The following is a 19,096-nucleotide window of genomic DNA, read 5'->3' on the forward strand; positions in this document are numbered from 1 at the left end:
ATAGTACTTTACCAAAATTAAATGACTTCAGATTTTTTTTACTAATTTGTTATTTATATATGTATAATCTATCTCATTCTATCACATTCATCTGTTCCACAAGTAGAGCCTTTTCAGCAATTTTTTAAACATTTTTCTTAAAAGGAACTATGTAACCGTTGAATGTAAATCTACACATTATATGCTCACATTGTAATGTTTTGGAAATTAAGGAGATGTTTGTTGATGATGCAAAATAAAAATTACTTGTTCACTCTGAGACTCATGGGAATTGGTGTTGAGAACTTAAATCATTTAGTAAAGTTTCTGTTATTTTACCTGTTATGAGGTGAGCATTTTGTGTCGGGTTGTAAAAACAGTTTAATGGGTTTGCATGTCACTTTAAAGTAGACCAGATCTTTTGCAAATATATGTGTTGTGAGCAAGATCCTCCCAAATGGAGCACAAAACAAAAATAATTGAAAAGAACTATGCTGGTGGCTGGTAAATCCTAGCTTTTGGTGGGCTAGGATGCAGTTAACTGCACATAGCATTAAAGCAGGTTTATCCCTACTCCTGTTTTTTTTTTTTAGAGTTATGCTTTTACCTTTAATGGTGTAGCAATGATTCATTTTCTGCTTGTTTCAGAGTTATAATTTATTGTTAACTGACCAAAGTACCCCATATTACCTGGGTTAAGGAGCAATTATTTGTTTTTTAAATATTGACTCTTTGGCCACTCCTGGCTGAAATGCTAGTGTCCCATCCATTATCTACACAACCTCTCTATCAATTTTTCTGATGTCAAACAGTCAAGAATTTGTTGTTTTTGTGTAAGTTTAGATTCCATAGTGGTGTTAACTCCTTACTGTCTTGGAACTGGTTTACTGTGGCTTCACAAATAAATGTTTAATAGCACAATAATGGTTGACATTTTGAATAACTGAATCATTGATACACCATGTAATCCAGGCAAACACTTTTTAAAATTCAGCTAACATACAATTACATGCAGAATTTCATGAAGAGCAACAACAAAACCAACATTTATTTCTATACTTTGATACTGTTGCTCAAAGTGTTTTACAAAATGTCAACAAATCAGTGATTAGAAAAAAATAATTGAAATTAGGAAATAAAAATAATCACAGACTAAGTCAATACAGGATTACATAACATAGATATATAATTAATAGAAAGCCAAAGTCCTTATAGTATCATATTCTAAGTCTCTAAATTAGTACAATGATAGCATCGCATGGCTTGTAGGACAGAAAAAAAAATCTGCAGGGATTCCAAGGCCAAAAGACCATACTGATAATATAATATAATGTATCTCTCCCCCTTTCCCATGCTCAAGGTGCTTTGCAGGGTCTCAAAGAAACAGCAAATATATGTAACGTTGAATACACTCATCCATCCATTATGATTCCAACCTGTTATATCCTAACTACAGGGTCACGGGGGTCTGCTGGAGCCAATCCCAGCCAACACAGAGTGCAAGGCAGGAAACAAACCCCAGGCAGGGTGCCAGCCCACCGCTGGGCACACACACACACACACACACACACATATCAGGCACACACTAGGGACAATTTAGAATCGCCAGTGCACCTAACCTGCATGTCTTTAGACTGTGGGAGGAAAACGGAGCACCCGAAGGAAACCCATGCATACACGGGGAGAACATGCAAACTCCACGCAGGGAGGACCCGCGAAGAGAACCCAGGTCTCCTAACTGCGAGGCAGCAACGCTACCCACTGCACCACCGTGCTGCCCAAACACTGAATACAGGTACAGAACATTAAAACGAACAGTTACAGGATATAGAAAGGCATAAAATACAAAAAACCAGAGTAAAACACTAAATTCAGTACTAAAAGAAAGCCTAGCAAATAACACAAGTTGTCATATAACACACACGCAAATTATACTAAGCATCTGGAGAGAGAGGAAGAATGAAAGAGGAGGCAAAATGTCAGGTTAAGTTAAAAGCCTTCCTGAACAAATGAGATTTGTTTATTTTTTTATTTATTTTTTTTTATTTTTTTAAGAATGAAAGGAGTCTGCTGATCCAATTAACTATGGAAGGTTATTCCAAAGTCTGGGTGCTATACAGCTAAATGCCCCGTCACCCATGCAGTATAGGTTAATATAGGGTACAACAAGATCATCAGAATCTGAGGACCTTAGTGGGTGAACAGGAGGATAATGATGAAGGTCACTGATGTAGTTTTGTATGAGACCATTTAAAACTTTTTGTAGGTTAAGAACATAATTTATATTCAATTCTGTAAGACATAAGGAGCCAGTGGAGGCAAAGCAGGATGGGTGTTAGGCGCTTATTTTTGCTGGTCTGTGTTAGGACTTTTGCAGCAGCGTTTTGAACTGGCTGGAGCTACGGTATAAGATTAGAAGCCGCACCTGCCAGTAGAGAGGCACAATGTAATTGATGTGGTGTGTTATAAAACCATGGGCTAGTTTCTCAGCATTAGAAAAGAGGAATGAGCGAACGTGGGCTTTGTTAGGGAGGTGAAAGTAGGAAAGTTCCTTAGTGTGGTTGTGTTGATGGAATAAAGACCATGCATTAGAAGAAAGTCTGATGAGATCACTGGCAAGAGTGACTGAACAGGAAGTACTTTTCTTATGTTACAGGTTTGTTCCAATTTGCAGGAGTTCAGTTTTGTTGCAGTTTATTTTGGAGGGTAGTGCCAGAGATTTTCAGTTTTCTGTGACAGTGTCAAATGCTGCACTAAGATCTCTAACAAAATGAATATGCTGGTTTGTCCAGAGTCTGCTGCCATAAGCAAATCATTAGTTACCCAAAGCAGAGCAGTTTCACAGCTGTACTGTGCCCTCAAACCAGACTGAAAGGGTTCATCAAATTATTGGAAGGTAAGTCATTGGTGAGTTGAGAGGCTACAATATACTCATGAACTTTTGACAGAAAATGTAAGTGAGAAATAGACCGAAAATTAAGTTTAAGCGATTTTAAAAGTGACTGGTACAAAGCCATTGTCAAGGGATATATTTTATTATTGTCGTAACATTCAAGATTATGGCATTAAAGGCAGGATTCCAGAAATGTAGTGGGGAATGGGGTCCAGTACACATGTAGTGGGCCTCATCTTACAAAACCGGTCAACAAACACTTTTCTCATTGTTCATAGGTACAGGTCTTGGGCAAACAAAGTGTATTTATGTGTATGTGATATAAAAATATTTTCCCCCATTTCGACATGCATCTTTCTTTCATTCTGCAGATTCAAGATATTAGTGTAGAGACAGAAGATAACAAAGAGAAGAAATCTGCCAAAGATGCACTGCTTCTGTGGTGTCAAATGAAGACTGCTGGGTGAGAATTACCAGTACTTTAGTTTAATAGAAGTTTATTGTTAATGAACAAATCATGTTTGCTGAAATTTTAACCTATCATCTCTTAGCACAGACAACCATGTTGGACAGATGATGTAATTTGTTGGTTGGCATTGGATTTTTCCCCCATTTTGTAATACATAATTATACTGGGTTTTTTTTGGGTATTTTTTTCCCCTTCAGGGTGAGGTAGTATATCTGATAACTGAAATTCTGTATATGTGACCTTTATGTTTACAAACACTTTGATTTTCTATCGCATGGAGCAGACTGTAACAAGGTAGTCTGTGTATTTGACTCCATAAATTAGGATTGCATTTTTTGCATTTAAATTGTTTTTAAGTTCAATTAACCAGAAACAAGCATTTCTTATTGTTTACATTTACAGCTATTCATATTTTTCAGTGGTGAAAAATATAAACAGCTTCATTCATTAGGGGAGTTGGATTCCATTTTGAATAATGCAGTCTAAAGATCTTCAACTCTTCTTGTTTTTCACAGCTACCCTAATGTTAATGTCCACAATTTCACTACAAGCTGGCGTGATGGCCTAGCATTTAATGCTATAGTTCACAAACACAGGTAAGTTAATGAATTTATAAGTATATACCTGATGAGAATGGTGGACAAAGAGATGCAAGTTGAACTCCATAGTCAGGGTCCAGAAGTGTCGAATTGCACCATCTGTTTTTTGAGTGACATTGGGCTCAACAGAATAAGGCACAGGGGGACTCCACTGTTGAAAGAAAAATAAAAAAAGCCAGGCTGGTATTTGCTGAAATACATATTGATAACCCACAAGGCTGCCGGGTAGAATGTTTTTTGGACAGATGAGACAAAACTGGAGCTTTTTGGCAAGTCACATCAGCTCTATGTCCACATATGAAAAAATGAAACTTTCAAAGAAAAGAACACCATACCTAATATGAAACATGTAGGAGGCTGGGTTATATTTTTGGACTGCATTGCTGCTTGTAGCACAGGGTGCCTTTGAGTATACAGTATGCAGGGAACAATGAAATCTCAAGACTTTATCAAGACACTGTGGAGCAAAACATACTGTCCAGTGTCAAGTTAACTCGGGAAGAGGCAGTCATGCTACCCATTGACAGGTGCAGAAGTGTCATAAGACCTTCAGGAATCACATACATACAGTGAACCCTCGTTTATCACGGTTAATCCGTTCCAGACTCTACCGTGATAAATGAATTTTCGCGAAGTAGGATTCTTTATTTATAAATCGAATATTTTCGCAGTTAGAGTATAGAAAACCTGTTTACGACCTTCTAAATACGTTTTTTAACATTATTAGAGCCCTCTAGACATGAAATAACACCCTTTAGTCACCATTACACTCGTATTACCCAATATATTAGACAAAATAAGAGAAAATAAGACATATTAGATGTTACAAATATATTACTAGGCGCACTCGCCTTTTAAGGCGACCGACTTTTATCCTCAATTTTTGTGCGCTCCATGTGTACATCAGGCATGCAAGTGTAGAGAATGAGAACATCAAAGTGCCCATTCATAACATCTCCCGAAAACCTTTTTTTTTTTTTTTTTTTTTTATCCCCTCAAGTGCCTGTCCAAAGTCGTACAATGTCAGCCCGAATCTGTACCGCTAAAGACGGAGTTTCATGCACTAAATAAGCTATAGATGAGAATAAGCAAGCACCATCTCCTGATATTTACTACTCTGAGGCATTTGTACTTAGGGTTGCCACCCGTCCTTTAAAATACGGAATCATCCCGTATTTGAGAATGAAATTGCGCGTCCGGTTTTGAATCAATACGGGACGGGTTTTGTCCCGTATTTTTTTTTTATCATTTTTTTTAAAGCAGCTTCTCATGCAAATCATCCCACACGCATTTTATGAAGATGCCTCCTTTCCTACTTTTGATTGGGTAATACTTGACGTCATCATTAGTTTGATTGGTTTTTTTAACTGTCCAGTGAGGAGGGCGGGTCTTTCAAGTAGAGTCTGCAAAGTGTTGGCAGAGAGTAATGGCAGATGCTTCTCCAGGTAACCCCCCGCGTCTTAAAGTTTCAGAGCTTAAACGCAAGCGGCTGCAAAAATACCGCAGAGAGTGGGAGGAAACAAATACTTGGCTGCAGAGTATTAGTGGAAATTGTTATCAAGCCAACTGCACAATTTGTCGGAGAGCGTTCTCTGTGATAGGGTTGCCACCCTTCCTTTAAAATACGGAATCGTCCCGTATTTGAGAATGAAATTGTGCGTCCCTTATTTTTTTGTATTAAAAAAGGTATCCCTATTTGTACTCCATCAACATTAATTATTTCCAGAGACATAATTTTGTCTATTTTTCCAGCGCATCGCGCACAAAAGCAAGGGAACGATGAGAGCACTAGAACTCTGCTCACATCGCGTCGCTTCGTACGACTTTTATCCTCAATTTTTGTGCGCTCCATGTGTACATCAGGCATGTAAGTGTAGGGAATAAGAAAATCAAAGTGCCCATTCATAACATCTCCCAAAAGTTTTTTTTTATCCCCTCAAGTGCCTGTCCAAAGTCATACAATAGCCCGAATCTGTACCGCTAAAGACGGAGTTTCATGCACTAAATAAGCTATAGATGAGAATAAGCAAGCACCATCTCCCCTGATATTTACTACGCGGTGAGGCATTTGTACTCCATCAACATTAATTATTTCCAGAGACATAATTTTGTCTATTTTTCCAGCGCATCGCGCACAAAAGCAAGGGAACGATGACAGCACCAGAACTCTGCTCACATCGCGTCGCTTCGTACCTCAAGCCGCAAGTAGTAAGTCTGTAATAAGCGGAATACCGCTATGCTTTGCACTCACGGGACGGAAGGACAATCCCGAACGCTTTTTTATAGTATATTATTGTACTGTACATTTAATTGCACACAACCACTAACCTATGAAGGTACGACCTCAGTAGGAGAGTCTTCAGAGGTGGTGCAGTATCTTCAGCAGGTGCGTTGTTGTCTTGAGTGAAGAAGTACTAGGCAGTGGGTGTCTGGGTGCGAGGCTGAAGAACATCTTGATAGGCAGTTGCTGGCGCTGTCTTTTCATATGCGTGAGGAGGCTTTTGTAGGGTATTGCCATCTTTAATCATATCCAAGAGTTTCACCTTCTCCTGGATAGTAAGCATCTTCCTCCGGCGCTTAGTTTTATTGTCAGAAGGCTTAGAAAAAGCAGCACATTTAGGAGCCATCGTAGGGCTTAGATAAAAGTTCTCAGAAAGCACATGCGTAGTGACGTAAGCGTGTATGAGAAAAAAATTGCGATAGAGTGAAGCCGCGAAAGTTGAAGCGTGATATAGCGAGGGATCACTGTATTTACATTGGTTGCCTCTAATTCCCCTCTATTTAGGGTCCCATTTATTTTGCCCTTGCCCTTTTCAATTGTGTTATGTAAATTATTCTGTTGAATCAAAATTCTAAAGCAAAGTCTGATTTTTGTTAAGTACAGAATAAACAACTTTGGATTTTATCATTTTTTAAATTATTTCAGAGACTATTGTGAGTAGTGTTTTTGTGGAGGGTACCAACAAATTTGTCCATCTTTATGCTTAAATGTTAGTCTAATTTGTCTTGGTCATTAATATTCTGAGGTACTTCACAGGTTCTGGAGATTACAAAATACTGTCAAATATAACAACTGAGCATAGCGTAAAGACAAACTGCAAATATTTCAAATATGCTGTTGATGCACAATAGGGGCGTCATGAGAAACTTGAATGTATACCTAACAGTTTTATCAAACACTTACCCAAGTGAGACCCATAAATAATCTAAGGCAACTATAGTATAAAATTGTGAAACAAGACAGACAGTAATATGGAGAGACCAGTTAGCAATAACTATCAAAAATGACATAATCAGGTAAAGCAGAGGTTTATCATTTCTGTTTTCTATTATGGCTAGCAGGCTAATTTTAATAGTGAGATTGGAGCAGTCCATGTCCATTTCCCCATATTTTTTTTTTTTTTTGGGTAACTATCGTTGGTAGAGGGCATTTGGCTTTATGTGGTAATTGCAATTCAGACTTTTTTTCTAGACTCTTAGTTTCTCATGTTCCTCTGTATGTGTTAATTGCTGCTTTTGTTGGAAAATGATATTGGAAATCGGCTTTATTTCGGTTAGGCATGCATTATTAGAAAAATAAACCTTTCTTAGAAATGGTACGGATAAAACACTGTAGAATTTTTAAAACTATCAAACATTATTATGTTTAACAATTTCAATATTTTAATAATTATTGTTTCTGGGGATTTATAAGAAAGTTTGCTTTCTTCTATTCAAATTTCAAATAAAAAATCCATTCTGTATCTTTAAAATATTTAATGTCTGACAATCAAACAAACATTTAAAAAAAAAAAAAAATCTGATTAATATTTAATTTTTGGTTTTCCTCTGTGTGGTATTTTCACACTGCTATGGAGGTTGCTCCATTAATAATTTAATGATAAGAATGTTACCAATAGATTTGGCTGAACTTTAAAATGAAATTATTATTATTTTTGTTTTTTTGCAGACCTGATTTAATTGAATTTGACTCTCTCAAGCGATCAAATGCCCATTATAATTTGCAAAATGCTTTTAATGTGGCCGAAAAGGAGCTTGGCCTTACCAAGCTGTTGGATCCTGAAGGTTAGTTTAGTTCATTAATTCTTTACACTTACATAGCACTTTTCTTACTACTCAAAGTGCTTGTTTTCCCTCCCTGCTGAAATATTTACCAGAATGTAATATGATGTGGTTCATTTTATTTGGTGATAGGTGCTAAGCAAATCTGATGTTAAAAAAAATCTGAATTGGAACATGAGAATCCATCACTCTGTATTGGATCTTTAAGTTCCTTTGTTGTAAAATGATGTAATGAGTGATAAACTGCAATTCTAATGGCTGCTGCCTTTACTCCTGTGTTTGATAAATAATGTGGTCTGTTATATCCTTCCTTGTCGGTGAACCTTAAATGTCAGTTCTGTTTATCATTATAAAGTTCTCTTCCATTTAGATGCCCAGTGTGTTATGTACTAGTTATATGTACAGCAGTTTCAGAATATACAACAAAAACAATAACAATTTTGGAAAAATATAAAGCACAATATAATAATAATCCCAAATAATCCAATTCAGGTTCATGAGGTACTAGCGCATACTCCATATTTACTGAAAATGAGATAGAAAACTACTCTGGAGATGACACCAGTCCATTGAAGTGCCTAAACAGATCCACCCACACAGTCACAAAGGGTGAGTTTGGAATAGGCAGTCAACCTAAAGCAGCACGTCTTTTTGGCATGTGTGGGGAAACAAAAAACATAGTGCTCAGAGGGAAATCCCTTGCTTACATGGCATGTACACAAACACTCTATGTGCAAATGGATTGATTTAAATGCTACCAAAAAGAATACCATGGAGGTCTGACAGTGAAACTCCAATATATACAAAGTACCACAATACAACCTTGACCATGCACCACAGATAAATAAATATCACTTTATTTGACCCCAGGGAGAAATCTGGGTTTTTACATATGCTCAATAAATTAATATTATAAAAAAAAACGAGCAATCCCTCAAATACATACCAGAATGACTAAAAGGAAAGACACTTTTTTGACTTTGCTAAAGATGAAATGGTACTGCACAATAAGCTCTTTTTAGATTAATGTATTAACAAGGCCCTTTATCCCCAAATAGTTATCTTGATGCACTAAATGTTTTTAATTTCACTTTTTAATGGTATATAGCACATACCATATTCTACCAAGGCTTATACACATTAAAAGTTCTGTATTTTGCAAGTCACAGTTATTTCTTCACAGTCATTGTATATTTTTGCCACATAAATTTGTGTTCTAAAGTGAACAATTTTTTTTATAGATTTTAAAAATACCTTGTCTGTTCTTACAGCTTACAATGGGGCTGAAGGGTATCAGGGTCCATAGGTGAATGAAAAAGCCTTAAAACTTATCAAATACGTCCACTTTGAAGCAGCAAAAGTTTCGAATTAAGAAAATATGCCTTCCGCGTTAATGAGGCATCCTTGTGATAATGAAAGGAAACCAGAAATAATTATTTTATCAGAGATTCTTGGAACTGTTTTTCTTGAGGTAAGAATACATTTCCTGTTCACTTGTCTACTCACAGTTACCGTTGTGGGTGGAATTATGACAACCCCAACAAGCCTTCAGTGCCAAGCTGTATTCTGCTTATAATCCTACTTTTGCTTCTGCAATTCTTTTTCTTAAGTGGTTATGTTCTGCCATGGCTTGTAATAACAGTCAGATGTGTGCTCAGATTATTTCATTTTTACCTAAATGGTGCTACCTCTTTGCCAATTTCATTCTGTTATTTTTTATAGCCTACAAAGCAAGATGCACACCAAGTGGTGGAATAGTTGAAAGGGCACTTAGAGTTTCATTGTACCTTGTACAAAAGCATAAATCTGAACTGATTACATGGCATTGTATTTTTAATAAAAATAGCCTTGGACTTTTTTTTTTGAAAGAGCCAAGCCACCTGCTGCACATCAGTTTCCATGTGTTGTGCGCATGCATGATATGAAAAAGGCATAGTGTGTGATAGCACAGGGTGAAGAACACAACTCAGTTATTTATTTTTTTTTTTAATGCATGATTATCCACTCTTGCCAATGAGAAATAAAGAACTGCTAAATAAAGAACTTATGGCAATGTGTTTGAGTGAGTTAACTCACTAACACACTTGTTCCAGTCAATTCATAAATTACTTGGGGTGAACATGTAAACTCCTTGTAGAACCTTCCACCTGAATCAATGACAGCTCGCACAACCCCTCTGTCTATGCTTCAACCTGATTAAAGTTAGTTGAATTGACATTACTAAATTGGCTGTAGCCTGTGTGGTGTTCACATAGCAATGGACTGATGCTGTTCAGTTGTTGTTCCTGCCTTGTGCCCAATAGTTGCTGACATAAGTTCCAGCTACCTTGCAACCAGCCCTGGATAAGTGGGTTAGATGGATGGATGGATGGATGGATGGATGAATGGATGCCTATAATTTTGGCATTTGATTGGATGCTACATGTGTGCACTGTTTCACTAAAGCCTATGCATGTATTATACATCCTTTAGAAATAGACCGTATCTTTGCAAACAAAATAACCTTCCCTACATTGAAAGAATATACACAATTATGAATGTGGCTTTTTTCATTTATTATTGTCTAGTTGTGTATGGAACATAAACAGCAATTCACAATTGGGCGCCAACATTCTCTAATGCCAATAACCGTGCTTGATGATGATTTTTCTGGTGTAAATTCACACCCCTTTAGCCAAGTATACCCTACCCACTCCACAGGCTACACTGGGGACAGCCTCCCAGAGGGCTTAAATGGTGCTGTGGAAGAAGGCGAATGGAATAGTTGTTGAAGCCAAGTGCACAACCAGTCTCCTTGTAAAATGGCTGAATCTCGCCACATTGATTTGCTTTTTGCTTCTTTTAACTTATTTGAGCAACATGGATATGCTGTTTTACAATGTGTGCAATGTCAGGACGTGGATCAATACTCTGTAGCATGTTTGGTTTAACAAATGGACGTATTCTGTAAGTTTTAAGGGTTTTCTTTATAATTGAACCCTGGTATCCATAAGCATAAAGCAAAAGTGGAGTAGTTTTTTTTTTTTTTTTTTAAATTTATAAAATATGCTTCACATGGCAAACTAATATATATCATAACTGTGAAGAAATAATGTTGACTTGAAAATTACCAAACATTTTTTTTTTTACGCAGACAAGAATCCATTTGATCCAAGAATATCAACAGCACTCATGGAAGAATCCGAATGCAGACAGCTAGTAACATAAGAATACTGCAGTTTAGATCAGTTCCTTTTGCTTTGTTTCACGTGTTTTGTGCATAGACAATAATGGTCTTCCAAACCTAGTGGAGCACACAGGTGGAAAGTACTTTTCAAGCAACTATTGTCAAGTCCTTCATTCATACATTAGTCAGAATGAAAACAAAGGAGATATTTGTAGTTCTGGCAGATGTCTTGTAGACGCGGCCCGGACACAGACAGGCGGACATGTTGTTTTCCACCACCACACGTTTATTTACAACAATATTTACAGTAGTTTCAAGTGCACACAAACACCAACACAGTCCTGGCCACACAATGCCTTCTCTTCAGGCCGCCTCCACACTCTCTCCTGCTTTGTCCTGCTTCCACCCGACTCCAGCCTCGAATGAAGGGAGACGGCCCCTTTTATATCATCCCGGATAAACTTCAGGTGTGTCCCGGCATTCCTCCCTGGACACGCCCCGGTGTGGCGGAAATGCCGGCTGTTCTCCCGGAAGCTCTCCGGTGTCCTTCTCTTCCCCCCAGCACTTCCTGGTGTGGCGGAAGTGCTGAGGTCCAGGGTCCCCAAGGCATTGGGGCGCTCCCTGGCGGTGACCACGGGTCCCTACTGGGTTGGGCTTCCAAGCCCTGTACCTGTGGCCCCCAAAGCAACCAGGAAGGCAGCCCCCACGTGATCCAGGGTGGGCATTGACCCTCTTCTGGTCCCTCAAGGCGTCCCGGCCGGGTTGTTGCCCCTGGCATCCCTGACAGTCTACAGCAGTTCATCACATTCCCAGTCGTCCCCTGTAGACCTATTGAAAATGGTGATCAAAGTGGAAATGTATTCCTTAAAGGACCTCTGCAAAAAATGTAAACAGTTAGTAGAAATTCATGGTATACAGAAACAGTGACTTACAATCGTCTCCAAATACTTAATCTCCTTGAAAAAAATTTAAAAAAAAGGAAAGTATTGGACATCTGATACTACCACTTTACAGTTGTAAAAAATATTGCACAAGTTATTCCCTGTATATTTTTTTTTTAAATAAAAAGAAATTCTGATAATTGAATAAAGCAATATGTGCAGCATATTGTTTTTTCTTGATTCATAATCCCAGCCTCATAATGTGAGCACGTGAGTTTTTTATCCTCTGGCCCTCATTTTCACTTCTGATTAGTTCTACTAGGTTTGTTTCCACCAAATTAATTAATCACTAAGTTTTTTTTTGTTTGTCTGCTTTTCCACAATTACAGATGTTACTTTAGCCTTTCATCGTGTTTAGTGGACTTGTAGATTTTTGTTTGCCTTTCTAAGAAAAACTGAAATATTTGTGTTATTACAGCTTTTAGTCCATCTGTGTTTTTCCAGAATTAATTTTAAGAATCTGAAGCCTCAGTGCCATATATTAAACATTAAATCATTTACTTAAAACTGTGGTAAAATGAGCAGTTGAAAATAATGTGTGTGTTTACACTTGGTGTCCACATTATTATGTACGCGTGCTTGTCAGTGCAAAAGGCCTCCTCCTTCAATCAATCAGTCGTGTTTCTGTGTACAGCATGTAGACATATTCAAGAAAATATAATTGCGTTTGACCAAACATCAGAATTGGCAAGATGCCTGATGTAAGTCAGTAACCTTGCTGTTTAATTTTTTACACTTTTTTTGTTCTGATCGGATTATCCTCGGCCACATTCAGTGAAATCAAGATACTTGATTTTAAGTTTGATTCTCGCTTCATCAGATCCCGCATTTCTTTGCAACTGACAAGGCAGCATTTTTTTTTATTTTTTTTTTCCCCAAACATGAAAATAGTAGTAAATAAATAACATTTCAAGGTCATGCCCGTACAAAGGCTGCAAAGTTAAACTTGTTGTTTTCCCACTCCTGGTTAGATTCCAAAATTCTATTTTGGTAGTAAAAAGAGTAATTAAACGTAATTAGAGGTAAATTAAAGGAAAATTAAGACCACAATTTTAAAAAGCATTATTAGTGGCTGGCACTGAAGCTGCACTTCAACAGTCTATAGCTCTGATTTGGATGTCACCAATCCTGGTGAATAAGGTAGTGACAAGGAGTACCGTAGATCCCGTTATATAAGCCGAGAATTTCGTCCTAGATTTTTGCCTTGGAGTTTGGGGGTCGGTTTATACAACGAGTATCGTTTCAGATTCAAGATTTCCAGCGCAATGCCGGTTTTGCCGATGAATGCGGAAGTAAATAATGACGAAACCACAGAGCCATCTTTCAGATGAAGAAGTAACTTTGCATGCCGGTACTTTAAATTAAATAAAGAATTTATTCAAAAAAGTGTTTTAGTTGTTGATTTTATTAATAAAATTTATAATAAATTATCGGGAAGTTTAAAATAAAAATTTTTGTTTTGATTTACGATCAACATGTATCCGCTTGCACGATTGTAAACAAACAACCAAGAGCGTTAGTAGCATCAGTCGGAGCCCAGATACATGTGTTTGTGGATGTAATTTCGGTCATTGCAGTGATTTACCTATATATAATTCATTAAGACCATGCAAGAAAGACACATAATTGCTAAGGAAGGAAGTGACGGTAAAGAAAGCGATCACAATCGAAACGAAGATGGAAATTGTGTGGAAATATGAGAGTGCTGTTCGTGTGACCGATCTCGCTAATATGTACAGCTTGTCGAAATCCACTATCTCGACAATTTTACAAAGAAAAGATTTGCATAAGGAATCTTCTACTAAACAATAACTACCTTCCGTTTCATTCTCCTCCTCCCTTCCTGCAGCCCAAAGATGTCAAATTAAATGGTGAGTACAGTATGAAATTGTTGTTTCTAGAATAGAATGCCTCTTATTGTAACTATACACATCTACAATCAGATTAAAAGCAGCTCCTTCAGTGCAGAAAAGTTCTGTATAGGGCTTGTATGGTTGTTTTTTTTAGCCTTAGCATAACGCCAGATCTGCGGCCCCGCTTATGCTTTCTTTCCCTCCTCCGTCTGTGTTGTCTCCTAGACCCGACAACAATCCACGGAGAGCCTGCTGGTCTCGCTATGTTGTCTGGGATGTTGTGCGTGTGATGAAAAACACTCGAAACAGATGTCTGGCTCTGGACACCGATGTCTATAATGTTCTGACGGGTTTAGTGGATGTTCACCGAACCGATCATGCACAAACAAGGAAAAAAAAAAGTACAAAAACAACAAAAAAGTGCACTGAAAAGGAGAGCCCTGAGCCGCTGTGACCATGCGTGCCGCCATGCTCCTAGCTTAATCTAGCCTACTTCTGGTAGGCTAGGCACTTTTCATAACTTTTTGGTTATCACATTAGAAAAATTATTGGTGTTTTGGTAAATTATGCACATTATACAACCCTTTTTTATTATGAAAAGGTTAAGTGAGTGTTGCAGTGGGAGATTTGGAACGCATTATGGGTTAGCCTTCACGAACGAATTAAGTTTGCAAGTCAAGGGTCCACTGTATTGCGTATTTAAGTTAATCAAATTTATAACGAGTCTCCGGAAATCCACCCACCGATGTACCGTATTTGCGTATATAGATTCAACACAAAGGTTTCATTTTACCAAACGTCTCCGCAATCACTTCCTGGTTTCCATCAAAAATGCCGGCAGTCTCAAATTCTCGCCGATTAAACATGATAAATATACCTGAAGAGACACTTTTAAGGAAATTTAGAAAATTTTGCTTGGAGAAGGGGGTCGGCTTAAATACCGGTCATCGGCAAATACATGTAATTTAGTAGGTAGAGAAGGGGGTCGGCTAATATACCGAGTCGGCTTATATTCCGGGATCTACGGTAAGTCATGGTCAATATGTAGAGCTTGTCTTTCATTTTGGCAGAGCCTGTTATAGAACTATAAGTGTTCTGCTTGCATACCACATACAGTGGGTATAGAAAAGTATCACCTCCTTCGAAATATTCCCATTTTTTTGCTTTTGCAGCCTTAAATGAAAACACACAAACCAATATGTTTTCCAGCTTTACTTACTCAATGCAATCTATAACATCCAAGTTAAAGATTTCACAGCTACAGTTCAGAATTTAAAAAAAATAAATAGGAAATACTGAGATTAATAAAGGATCGATACCAACCCACTAAATAATATTTGTAAACTCAATCAGGTATAAGTAACTATCATTTCCATTGCAGACCATGGTTACTGGCTTCCACCTATGATCAATTGTAATTAGTGTGATTAGTAAAGCATAAAAACAAGCTATTCCTGGAGTGTTCATTCCATTGCTTGGAAATGCAAGTGACAGCAAACAACTGACTACTGGTGGCAAGCCACTTTCAAAAGATCTCGGGGATCAATTTGTGGGCAGACATAAGGCACAGGAGATGAATGCAAAAAAAATCTCATAGGCTTTATCAATCCCAAGGAGTACAGTAAGGTCCATAATAAAGAAGTGGTAAGTGTTTGGTACTACTAGGACCCTGAATCTGGCCTTCCCTCCAAACTGGATGGAAAAGCAAGGATTAAACCGGTAAGAGAGGCTACCAAGAGGGCAATGGCCACTTTGAAGGAGTTACAGGATTTTATGGCAAAGAGTGGTCATTGTGTTTATGTGACCGCAATTTCACATGCAATCCACAATTGTGGCTTGTTCGGGAGGGTCGCAAGGAAAAAGCCACTTCTCAAGAAAGACCTCATTAAGGCTTGTTTGAGGTTTGCCAGAATGCACCTTGAAGATTCTGATGCCAAGTGGAAAAAGGTCTTATGGTCAGATGAGACCAAAATTGAACTACAGTGGAACCTTTGGTATACGTCTACTTTGGAATAAGTCAAACTTGGTATACGTCCTGTTTGTACGCAAAAAATTTTGCTTGGTATACGGGCTTTGTTTGGAATACGACTCGCGTGCTAGAACACCGCGTGCTACCCTTGTTTACCTCTCTCGAGACAAAGCCACGACTGCCCACGACCAGTTGCTAGTATTCAATGAACAACAACTCTGTGAATTTTCACATGATTTTTGTGTTTTTTCGCGTAAATTTGAATTGATTGTTGAAAAGTATGAAGGTGGCATGCGTATCCGGGACTTGACTGCTGCTACAATTGTGAAAAACAAAAACGTTAATAAAAAGTAAAGTGAGGTTAAATTTTCATTTATTTCATCTAATTGCTTTTGTATTATGTATTTTAGTATTAAGCAGTGTTTAAATTATTTTATACAACCCCATCAATGTATAATATGGCAATAACAATAGGATTTTTTTTCATGGGAATGGATTAATCATTTTCCCTTTATTTCTTATTTGGAAAAAATTGTTTGGTATATGTCCTGTTTGGTATAAATCCAAGGATCTGGAACAGATTAAGGACGTATACTGAGGTACCACTGTATTTGGCCTCAATCAATACCAAACCGTACACCTGGCGGAAATCCAAAGCAGCTCACCATCCACAACACATCATACCTACAGTAAAGCATGGAGGTGGCAGCATCCTGTTATGGGGGTGTTTCTTTGCCACAGGGCCTGAGGCTGTCATTAGGGTAGAAGGAAAAATGGATAGGGCAAAATACCGTCAAATTATTGAGGAAAACCTGCTACCTCCTGCCAGAAAGTTGAAGATGGGCAGAATGTTCACCTTTCATCACAATAACGACCCTAAGCACACAGCAAAATTGACCAAAAAAAGAAAAAAGTGAATGTCTTCGTGTGGCCCAATCAGAGCCCAGACCTAAATCCCATTGAAAATCTGTGGAAAGATTTGAAGATTGCAGTCCACCAATGCTCACCATCCAATTTGACCGAACTTGAACATATTGACAATGGGGATGATTATTAATCTCAGTGTCTTGTTTTTGATTTTTTTTTTTTTTTTTAACAATTTTTTTGCGTGTTTTTCATTTAAGGCTGTAAAGCAAAAAAAAAAAAAAAAATGGAAATATTTCGAAGGGGGTGATTCTTTTCTATACCCACTGTACATTTTAATCCTTTAAATACATAAAGAATATATGGTAACTTCCTTTGAACTGCGTAAGCATAAATTTATTTAAAAGATCATTCGTTTTCTTTGGTTGCTTAGTTGCCTTATTTATGGTTACTTTTGTTTGCTTAGTTTTGGTGTGGTCTTGTGCTTGGCTATAGTACATTTTCTCAACAGCAACACCATAATACTGGGTCTAACACAAGAAGGGTTTCTGGTTAACTACTCATGCAAGGATGAATACTTAGGAAAAGCGTACAATACTGTATTTATCTATTACACAATGTTGGTTTTTTTTTGTTTTTTTTTTTAAACTGTGAAAAACTTTTTTGAATATTTTTTGATTTGTGTGATTGGAAAAGCCACGCTCCTGCAACAAAGACATGCTTGTGCATGATATTACTTTGTTGCCACCCTACATTTTCCACAATGCATACAAAATATTTAGCACATTCTGCCTTAGAAAGGCCAACAATGATACTGAAGACTTCAGCCATCCAGAACAATCGCATTCTATTTAATTCTATTCAATTATATAGGACTGCCTGTGCTTGCACTACCAGATGTTCCAACATTCTTATGCACAGGACAGAATGTGTGTGCACGTGTGTATGTGTGTGTTGATCCTCCCTATCCATAGATTAGCATCTGAGGATTCAACCAGCTCTGGATTGAAAGGATCTGTATTTGTTAGGTGAAAAAGTAACTAAAGTTCCAAAAAGGAAAACTTGAATCTGCTGCAAGTCAATCACTACACTGAATCCATGTGAATGAAGTGATCTGTAGGCATATTCTGCTGTTGCCTCCTGCATAGAAATTTGCTAACTTTATAAAAGCAAAGCTCGTTATGGCTCACATATCCTACCTTGGCTTCTAAGTGCTACCAATCTCCAAGGTGCGAAATGGTTTCCATTTTTATACATTCTGCAGTAAAACAACATTCAAATATTCCAGAATATAAACACACTCAAAGAAAACTAAACAAGTACTAACCAAACAGTTAAAACTGAAAATGGACTTCCTTAAACCATTAAAAAACCAAGTCAATCAAAGTATCAAAGTGAAGTCAGTATGTCCAGTAGCCTGTGGTGACACCTCCAGGGCACTGGCTATAAATTTAGGTAAGGTGTACATGTGTGTGAAAAGCTGTGCAGGCTAGAAACTGCTGGAATACACACAGACTACCTGTAGGTATTCAGTTCACTGTTAATTAAATAGTGAAGTTTGAACCGAGAAACCAATTATTATAGTGGTAAAAAAAAAAAAAAAGTTCAATCTAGAATCCCGACTGTAAGGCACTGGGAGGTCCTTGACATCGCATTTTGTGCACTCTTTGTTTCTGTGGAAAAAAATAGCTTCTACAAATTTTCAAACGCCAACAGGGGAGTGAAAAGTGCTATCTCTCAACGAGAAAATAAAAGAGGCATGTTGCTTGCCAAATTAATTCCCTAAGTAATTCAGTGTAAAGACTATTTACATAGCATTTATGTTGTATTAGGCGTTATAAGTAACCTAGAGATGATTTAAAGTATATGGGAGGATATGCGTAGGTTATATGTAAGTACTATGTCATTCTATATAACGGATTTGAGCATGCACGGATTTTGGTAGCCACAGGAGGTCCTGGTATCAATCCACTATGGATATGGAGGGCCCTATGTTTATCTGTATATGTGTGTGCATATATGTACTGTATATGTGTGTGTAAATGTTACATTAAACTAATATTGTTGTATTCATTTTTTTGTTCTAATGTATTACTGTCACTAGTCAATGGGATACATGAAATTAAGAATGTCATCTATACTAATAAAAGGCAAAGCCCTCACTGACTGACACACACTCACTCACTCATCATTAATTCTCCAACTTCCCGTGTAGGTAGAAGGCTGAAATTTGGCAGGCTCATTCCTTACAGCTTACTTACAAAAGTTAAGCAGGTTTCATTTAGAAATTATACGTGTAAC

At 37.5% G+C, this 19,096-nt stretch overlaps 1 protein-coding gene across 3 annotated transcripts in view; it reads left to right on the top strand.

The window, feature by feature from the left end:
* The window catches only part of LOC120539198 (spectrin beta chain, non-erythrocytic 1), a 311,676-nt gene that overhangs the window by 197,153 nt on the left and 95,427 nt on the right, over positions 1 to 19,096 (top strand). For all 3 annotated transcript variants that reach the window (XM_039769050.1, XM_039769052.1, XM_039769051.1), the window contains 3 exons: positions 3,244 to 3,335; positions 3,857 to 3,937; positions 7,890 to 8,005. In XM_039769050.1, coding sequence (XP_039624984.1) covers positions 3,244 to 3,335; positions 3,857 to 3,937; positions 7,890 to 8,005 — 289 coding nt within the window. The remainder of the gene's footprint in view (positions 1 to 3,243; positions 3,336 to 3,856; positions 3,938 to 7,889; positions 8,006 to 19,096) is intronic.

Source organism: Polypterus senegalus, chromosome 11, assembly GCF_016835505.1.
Source record: "Polypterus senegalus isolate Bchr_013 chromosome 11, ASM1683550v1, whole genome shotgun sequence".
NCBI classification, from domain to species: Eukaryota; Metazoa; Chordata; class Cladistia; order Polypteriformes; family Polypteridae; genus Polypterus; species Polypterus senegalus.